This window comes from Xiphophorus maculatus, chromosome 20 (genome assembly GCF_002775205.1).
Source record: "Xiphophorus maculatus strain JP 163 A chromosome 20, X_maculatus-5.0-male, whole genome shotgun sequence".
Classification (NCBI taxonomy): Eukaryota; Metazoa; Chordata; class Actinopteri; order Cyprinodontiformes; family Poeciliidae; genus Xiphophorus; species Xiphophorus maculatus.
The window spans coordinates 10,333,931-10,343,429 of NC_036462.1; the positions used below are offsets into that span (position 1 = coordinate 10,333,931).

The following is a 9,499-nucleotide window of genomic DNA, read 5'->3' on the forward strand; positions in this document are numbered from 1 at the left end:
GATCCACATATAATAGCTCAAGAAGCTGACTTCTCTGCAGGAGTTTCCTGTCAGCAACACAAATTAACCATCTGCAGAGGAATGAAGCCCACTTTGAAAGGCTGACTGAAGGCAGAACAGTAATAGCAATGAAGGATCCCCAGAAGGAAACAATCCATCACACTTTTGGTCAATAGCCTGTGTTTCCATAATGAAATCTCCTGTCAGCCATCATGGTGACCAAGATAAACAGACACATGGATCAATACATGAAAGGCAAAAATGGCATTGGTAAAACAGAGGAGTCAAACACCAGCTTCTGGTGTTTCAGACCAGTGACTCAAGACTGTTCTGTCAACTGGACAAACAGACCTGTGCACTGCCAACTTCAAGTCAACTGGACAAATCTCAATCAAATGTGGCCTATAGACCTGAACTTCCTTAGCAAATTGATCCACAAGACTGGTTATGGATATGATAATGGAGAGAACCTCCTGCAAAAGGAGGTTCATATTTTCCCCCAGATTATAATCAAGTTGGTTGATTAGAGATACCAACTTTGAAATGGGACAACCATTCATATCAGGAGGAAGGAACTCTATGCTCCTAAGCCTCTCTAAACTTCCTGTGACCAAACCATCACCTCAGGGTCTATAGCACCTCTCTGATTAGTGTCTCATTAGTGTTAATCACTAGATTTTTTTTCCTAGCACACTTTTTCTTTGCTTTTTCTTTGCCATTGTTCCAAAGGATTTATTTATGATTTTAGGGATTTTCAAAATCAAATCACTGACAAAGTGGTAGGAAGTTAAAAAAAATCTTGTCAGAAATCCAAACACGAGGAGACATGTGAACATCAAATTATACAATTTCTCTTCCTGATTATGCTCTCAATGCTAGTAACTTTAAACTCTTGATAGGAAAAACGTGATCTTATTGTACTCCAACATGAGTACAGTTTATCTGAAATAGTAAAAATTTCACCATGAGCTCCATATTTCTCAGTTAATTTCTTTGAAAAACGAGGAGAGCATCCAGATAGCAGATTATAATGCAGATATCATTTAAAACTTGGGGAGGCATTGATTTGTGTATATCAAATTTACGTATGCCTCAAAAAGCACATTCATCAATAGTAAAGGAAGTCAACATGGATTTTTAACTTTTTTTTAACCTTTTTGAAGTTTTATTTCACTGTCTTATAAAGTGATGAACGACTGTAAAAGAGACAAATTTAAAAAGTTTTTGAGGTTTCACATAATAGTCTGGAAAGTTTATGAATCAGCAGTCTACATAACGAGATGTTTGTGTCGGGCCTAGTTTCACTTCAAGATTGCAGATGAGTTATTGGTGGCTGGGTTTGGGAGAGTTTTTTATTTGGTTGCATCAAAACTTTAAACAGATGCATGATTTGACCTGATGGTGGCATTGAATAAAAAAATGTGTGACTTTATGCAATTTTTATGGTTATCAGTTGTGGATTTGTCGAGACATTTCACTTTAAAACCATCAATACCTCTCATACATTAAATCTGTTGCAAAAAAATAGTTTTACCCAACAATAAAACATCATCCAGCAGTTTTTGAGACATTTCAGTCAGATGAACTGGTTTACTGATAAGGATACAGACCCTGCATTGATCAATATTTATTACAGCACATTACTCCCCTTGTTAGTTGATGTTATATAAATAGTGTCAGGAAAGTTACTCCTTTATATTCACAAGAACTATGTTTTGTGTAAATTACAATATATCTAACAATAAGCTTTTAAAACATTGTTGTGCCTCACAGCTTAAATAGCTATAATGAAAAACACAGAAGTAACTTTTGTATGTCATATATGGCCAAGAATGCCAGATATCTAAAAGACGTTTAAATGAACGAGAGCACATTTCTGACATTCTGCCCAAGTGAAGGTATGCAGTAATGGTGAGCATTCAGCAGAGCATTAAACACTGAGGAGCACAAATCGGTAGTCACAACAGGTTAATCCAGTTGTATGCAGTGTATACTTGCAGTCAGCTCTTTACTGCTATTAAAAAAGCCTTGACAACAGAACTACCTATGGAAGTTTTCCTGTTTGCAGAGTCCTGTCTGCATGCATAATTTGGAAAGTTGAGGGAAAGTAAAATGTGTGACTCCCAGAGTATCTCTAGACTAACTTCACTCAACAATTTGGGAGTATTGAACAAGACATTGACTGGTACTGAAAGAAGTGCTTCATGACTCAGTACAGAAATATTCATGGTACTAGTGTCTCATTCCCTGTGCTTAGCCCCCTTTGACAATGTTAAAAGGGCTTCATCTGGGATAAGGACAAAACAAAGTGAAATATTGCTCAGTGGCTCAAATGCCAGAATCTCTTGGAAGAGTGGATAGGCACAAAATCCAAGTTGCTTGAAGTCGAGGCCGTCTGGAATCTGTGTGTAAACCATTAATAACATTTGAATGCATCTTTCAATGTTAACAAGTCTCTATGATACTATATTTGAAATTAATCACTGATATAAATACATTTTGAATGATATTAACTTAATCAAAATGCAGCTGCATATATCATCATGCAGTCGTAGAGCCATGCAAGGGTAGACTCACCTTTTATTCTGACAGCTATTCTCTATTAGAAGATCCCATGTTGCTTTTTACCAGTCTTATTTTTATTCTTCATATTGTTTGTGTTACGTGTTACATAGGTGGTGATGTTTGCATTATTCTCTTCTTTTTGCTTCGTGGGATACTCCTTGTTCTTAACTGCTTTAGGACAACGAATGAAAATTAGTTGTTGTGATAACTCTAACATATTCACATTGATGCTTACTGCTGACATGTTGATTCATATGCATTGTCCTAATTAAATAAAGTAAATTTAATTAAATGGCTTTCGCAATGCATGTAGCTACAAAGATTAAAATATCTTTGAAAATAATTGTAATACTAATATGGTAAAAACATGTCTGAGTGTCTAACCATCTACATTCCTCTTTTCATTAACCTGCTCACTAGAGTCCATATGGCTTCTGTATGCAAGTTTACATGCAGTATCATTTACATGCAGTTTTGTGATCATCCCTTAAAGTTAAAACAAAGATGATTCCAGAGACCAGTTTGATAAGTTTGATACTTAGTTCTTGAATGTGGTTTGTTTAGTAAAATGGACATTGCTGCAAGTAAACTGTATAAACCTTCTGGTTCTGGATGCTGTCCGCTGGTTCGAGTCCATTTCTATTCAGCAGCCATCAAACTCACATGAGCCTTATTAGCAACATCTGATCAGAGCGGCAGCAGAGGAACATGTGAAGTGTATTAGTGATCATGAGTTGCTAGCTGCTCCTCATTAACCTGACACAGCCTTGGACCTCTTGAGTCTGGATTAAAAGCATTTATGTTTTATTTAGAAAATAAAAAAGTACATGATTTCAGCGTTCAGGAAAATTAAGCTAAATGACGTTTGTTTTACAATTTGGACATTAGGACTCGGAATTTTAGAAATGTATGTATAGAGAATATGGAAACATATTGTGACCAAACAAAATATTGCTGCACAGTTTTTTTTTATTTTGGTCTTTTTATAACCTTTCCAGAAGTTTCTACAGACTGTAAAAAAATATCCAAAATTGAAAGATTCAAATCATATATTAGCTTAATCAGCTCTATTGAGTACATTACTAAGGGTGAACATTTTTACTGACTGGAAAAGCAAAAGAAAACTTGTTCATGCAGCAAATGGCAAATCAATTAATTTTTTAAATTATTTCACTGAATGCATCATCCCAAAGGAAATCCTGCTCTGGACCAACAGAAAACCATACTACCTATATCAAAAATCTACACTATATCAAGAGGCTCATACTTAAAAAAATGAAGTACAGACAATATAGTAGATTGATTAAGAGATTGAATCATTATCTGAATAATTTCTTGTTCATTATTATAGGGTAAGTCAAATACTTGCTCTTGCACTTTCACAAATATATACAGAAAGCTTTATTTTCCTCTTCACTTATACACACTCAGATTATGTCAGGCTCCCAGTTTGTACTCTAGCAGTTGAGAAACAGGAAAAAAATCTCTCAATAATCCTAGGAGTTATGTGAACTAAAAGCTTGTTGCACAACCAAAAAAAAAGAAAAATGTGAGGAATCCACACAATTGCTATTTTACTCCAACTGTAACGCTATTGGCTGCTTCTGATGAATGAGCAAGTTCTGAACCAATCAAAAGCATGTGACCAGTAAATATGTAAGCGGAACAGCATCCACTGACCACACTCTCCTCATCTGTCACACAATCACACAGACACAAACACACACACATCTGGAAGTGGTAGCAGTCATCATCCTTCATTCATCATGCACAGCAAAGAACAGATCAGGTAAGGTTTTAACACCATTTCTGATGTCTGGTAAAATTTTATAATGTGATATTGTTGTTAAATATCTTGAAAATGTTAATAATATTGTCAACAGTGTGCCATTTTCAGATATTTAAAGAAATCAATTTTGTTTTAACACATGAAAAGTGCTAATGTACTAACATTAGAGGTCTTTTTCGTTTAGTTGCTTCTGTGCAATCATTGAGATTCTTCTAAGGTAATAACATCACAACTAAGAATATTACGTTTTTGTGAGTGATATTGTGCTGTTTATTTCTCGGCAGTCACGATGAATATCAGAAGACTTCTGATTGGCTGATGTCTCATACAAAGCATCGTCCCATAGTGGCAATTATTTGCGGCTCTGGACTGGGCATGCTTGCTGATACTCTTAAATGTCAAGACTCCTTTGATTACTCTGACATACCAGGGTTTCCTCAGAGCACAGGTAATTTATGAATACATGCTTTTATGAATTTACATCTTTAAAAATACTGATTGATATTTTTACAAACAGATTGATATCACTGATATTGTATATTAAAATAACAGCACAGCAATACTTTATATTTCCATTTGCTCATAAGATCACAAGGCCTTCAAACAGATATTTAATAAGAAGAATATTGCAAAAAAAAATTCTGCTTCTTTTTATTCATATATTTAAGTAACTGAAGCTCAAATTGAAGTATGAAAATTATAACTAATTGCTCAATTTATGCCTTATTTTAGTTTTTTGGTATGTTGTTTTACATTAGACTAATTTTGGTTATCCATCAGCCCTGCAAAATTATAAGCAATTATAAGCAACTGTATTTTGTGAATATGCACAATCAAAGCAAAAAAATTTAAGAAAATTAATGTTTTAATTATGTTTATTTTTGTTACAGTACAAGGTCATGCAGGTCGACTGGTTTTTGGGGAGTTGAAGGGAAAGTCATGTGTTTGCATGCAGGGCCGCTTCCACATGTACGAGGGACATTCACTCCTTAAGGTATTCACTCAGATATTTCAAGTGTACTAATTGTTATTTCAAATGTCAAATTTATTAATAGGATGCATAAAAACAACAAAAGTTAGATCTATGTTTAAGCAAAACAAAAATACAATGACAGAATAAATTAGAGACTTTAATATCTAAACAACCAGTGAGCATAAACTTGGATTTGTTTTGTGATTTTGGCTTTGGAAAATCTAACTCATCCATGTATGTGTTTCCATATGGAATTTGAATAAATGTGTGAGAAAGTTGGTAGAAAATCAAACCGTCAGAAAAGAACAAGTATAATTCTAAGCCTAAAGACATATCTGTTCATGAACAGGCAGAGTTAAATATTGTCCAGGTGATCTGCATTTATACATTTATACTCAAAGGAAACAACACATCACATAAACATATGGATTAAATAGAACATGTCTTCACAACTATATCCAGATCCACCACATACCTACAATATTCTAAGTGGTTGGGTAAAAAATATCTCAGCCCAGCAACCCTGGGGTAAAGTTTACATAATAACCAGCATGATACGAGCTAACCTGTAGTCTCTTGGATGTGTGTGTGTGTGTGTGAGACATAGTCATGCTTGGGTTTGGTCACATGCAGCCTTTTAGTAAACTGTTCAATGCTGCCTTTGTTTCCTTCTGTAGAACACCCATTCATACTAACGTGCTCTCTTCTGTGTTACACTGAGACTGCCTGACTCTCCTTTAGGTGGCGTCCTATGAAATGCCTTTCGCAAAGAAACACACACTCCCCCCGCCCCCCCAAAAAAACAGATTCAAAATAAAAACTTTCACTAAGGGGTGAAAATACCCTTTGTATACTTAAATGTTAGCTATGAAACAAGGTTGTGTGACTGTCAGGAGACCTAGCCTTAGAGTTTTATCTTCCTAAGTGAAAATCCTTCATCACCTGACGAACCATAACAAAACTGTGGAAAGTTAATTTGTGTCAAAAACAGGCATGCTAAAAAATAATAAAATTAATAACAATGCATATATATATAATTTGTGGCAAATAGCTAAAGAATTAATAGGCAGCTTGCATATATTTAGCTCCTGTAACATCACTCAATGGAAACCACTGTAAAACTCGTATTTTTAATAATTAGCATTCATTTCACTAGCTGTTTGCTCAAGCTATGTAGGGGACACAACAAACATGTGAAAGAAGATCTTCTGGTCACAGGAGACAAACTTTATGCTCTACATGCAAAATACTTTTTAAAGAGAAAAAAAAGTTAGTAGGTAAAAAACAGTTGTAGTTGTTTACAGGTAAACCAACTCACTTAGGAACGCAAAAAAGAAAAGAGGCAGCAGACTTGTTTCACCCAATTTCTTACATGCCCAAAGCTTCCCAATATATAAGATGTTCAAATGGCTGCCAATCGTTGCACTTGGTAACATACTATCCAAGTAAGCATAAGTTAAAATAGAAATACATAACTGTCTTTCCATCAGACTACCTTTCCCATTCGAGTCTTCAAGCTGATGGGAGTGGAGACACTTATTGTGACAAATGCTGCAGGCTCATTGGCTGATAGCCTCCGTCCTGGTGACATCATGATCATCAAGGATCACATCAACTTCCCTGGGCTGGTCGGTCTGAACCCACTGTGTGGGCCCAACGATGAAAAGTAATTTCATGCATGATTCTTGTGATGGTATTCTACTAGTGGTGAATACCAGTTTTTCCTGGTTTTGCTTTACCTGTCAATGATGCCAACAAATTGTTGTTGCAGGTTTGGGCCACGCTTTCCAGCTATGTCAGGTTGCTATGACAAAGGGCTGCGTAGCCTTGTGATGGAGCTTGCCAAGCAAATGGGTGTCTCTAGCCTTGTGCAGGAAGGTGTATATGCCATGGTGGGTGGACCCAACTTTGAAACCATCGCTGAGGCCAAACTGCTGCATCGACTGGGAGTGGACGCAGTCGGTATGATGCACTAAGACACTAGAAATGTGTACAGTCTCATAATGACCATTCCTTCTCATTCTTAGCTCCAGTTCTACATTTTTTGTGCTCATGCTAGAGTTTGTACATCCAATTTATTCCTGTTGTGAAGGATAAGACAAAGGGTTCTTTTGAGTCTCTAATAAAAGAAAATTTTCAGTTGCATGGTTGAGAAAGAGATGCAGGAGCTTTATTTAAAAATCCATTCACAGTTGAAAACAGTTTTTTCCCAACTAATGTATCTTTAATGCATGATGCTCACTGTAAAGTCTGATTTCAGCTACAGTTTTTGATGGACGCATCAATGCACCAGGAGGAATGTTTTCACTTAGTTTGGCCCAGATAAAAGATTTTTTAATTCTATTCTTTTTTTCATGTTCAGTCAATAGAAATTTGACACAGCTATGTACAAAAGCTAAAGTTGGTATGTGATCTGAATTGACAGATCTACATATCTGAATCGATTTATTATTATTTTTTTTTCCATCACTGGTTTAGATGTTTGGTTGTAGTCTAAAATGAAGGCATAGTGTGCTAACAGAACTTAATTTTAAAAACATTGTGTAAAAAAACTAGTCTGTTTGCTAACAATTAGGATAAATGATTGCTTGCATTTTAATCAAAAGCAAATGAACATATTTTCAAGCAGAATCTCCTTACAGAATGTACTTTGTAAAACAATTGGTGAACAGGGTTACAACAGACATCACCAAATGAAATTTTTTATGCTTATACTAGACTGACTCCATTACTACATCATACTCTACTCCTTTTCCCTTTCCTTAGGTCTTGTTCAGACCTTTTGTTAGCATATGTTCTGGATGATATAAACAAATGGAAGATGTCCAGGACTTTCTGCTGCTCGAAACTTGTCACTTCATATCTGTTCAGGAGCTTTTAATGTGTCCTGGGTCAGATTGTTCTCAGACTGCTAAACTAATGAAAGGAAAGTTGTTCCAGGGTATTGTAGGAGATCGTCTGTGAGAAACATTTTGAATGCATTTTAACCTGTGCTTAGCAAAGTCCAGAGGTGGTTGGATTGATCAGGTTGGGCGGCAGTATTTGGTGTGACTGAGAGAAACTATGAATAGGCATGAATGAACAAAATAAGTTCATTCATGAGGCTAATTGAAGGGTGAATAAGAAGTGGGACATTTTAGATTTTGCTCTTTATTAATAGCATTGTTCTAAACTACCCATAATGTACTGTTAATTTCAGGTATGAGTACAGCACCTGAGGTTGTCGTGGCAACACACTGTGGTCTAAGAGTCTTTGGACTTTCTCTGATCACAAATAAGGTATGGCAACAATCAAGAATACTGTTAGTAAACAATCGCAACTCTTATTTTTCAGCTTTATTTCATAAGTCTGTAACTAATAAAGACTGTAGTAATTTAGGGAATGGTTAGTGGTCTGGATCTTTGCTTGGATGACTGATTAATTGATTAATTGGTCTCCATGGCAGGTGGTAAAGAGCTATGAGGACTCTGAAAGCGTGAACCACGAGGGCGTCTTGGAAGTTGGCCGGTTGCGCTCTCAAACCGTGCAGCAGCTGGTGACTGAACTGATCAGCAGGATGGAGATCAATAACAACGAAAACACAAATAATGTTTCCTGAACTAATACAGATGCATCTGATTAATTTTTTTTACTACTTTTTATTTTATTACATCTGTGTGAGCATTTTTTAAAAATATTTGCTAAATTCAAAATCTTATTTATATCACTATGGTGCCAACCCGTTGTTCATACTTTTAAATTAGAATATATTTATTCATCTCTGATATTTTATGTAAACTACACAACTTTTACAACAATAATTGTTTAATGGTGCTTTATTGGAACAACACTGATGAATGTTTTTGTATACTGGCCTTGAATTATTAATATTTATGTTGTAAAGTATTTCTGCCTTGTCCTGACATGATTAAAATATTCGACCAATCCTACTGATTTCTGTTCTTTCCTATGTTTACTCATTGCTGCCCTCTTTTGGACTTAATAATATCCACATCCTCTTGTCCTAATTTTTACTTTTTAACAACTGATATACAATTAACTTCATCTATAGGCAATTATCTACAAGGAGCATAGCCACCAGGCCATAGCAATCAACATAATAATTAATTGTAAGGTTATCGTAAACATTGAGCTTTCCTGAGCAAAATAGGTTGCAAAACAGCATGAAAAA

General features: G+C 35.5%; 1 protein-coding gene across 1 annotated transcript; it reads left to right on the forward strand.

Annotated features, from left to right (window-relative positions):
• The first annotated feature begins 4,267 nt into the window (after positions 1 to 4,267).
• On the forward strand, positions 4,268 to 9,243 carry LOC102231012 (purine nucleoside phosphorylase-like). The gene is made up of 7 exons (XM_005811839.2): positions 4,268 to 4,354; positions 4,639 to 4,802; positions 5,245 to 5,348; positions 6,818 to 6,993; positions 7,099 to 7,289; positions 8,527 to 8,606; positions 8,774 to 9,243. The coding sequence occupies exons 1-7, from the start codon at positions 4,332 to 4,334 to the stop codon at positions 8,924 to 8,926; spliced, it is 891 nt and encodes a 296-aa protein (XP_005811896.1). The 5' UTR covers positions 4,268 to 4,331; the 3' UTR covers positions 8,927 to 9,243.
• The last annotated feature ends 256 nt before the right edge of the window (positions 9,244 to 9,499 follow it).

Bases quoted from the DNA above. Each gene is read 5' to 3' on its own strand.
- LOC102231012 (XM_005811839.2), top strand. From the start codon at position 4,332: ATGCACAGCAAAGAACAGATCAG. The intron at 5,349-6,817 runs GTATTCACTCAG...TCTTTCCATCAG, and splicing joins AGGGACATTCACTCCTTAAG to ACTACCTTTCCCATTCGAGT. The intron at 7,290-8,526 runs GTATGATGCACT...TGTTAATTTCAG, and splicing joins ACTGGGAGTGGACGCAGTCG to GTATGAGTACAGCACCTGAG.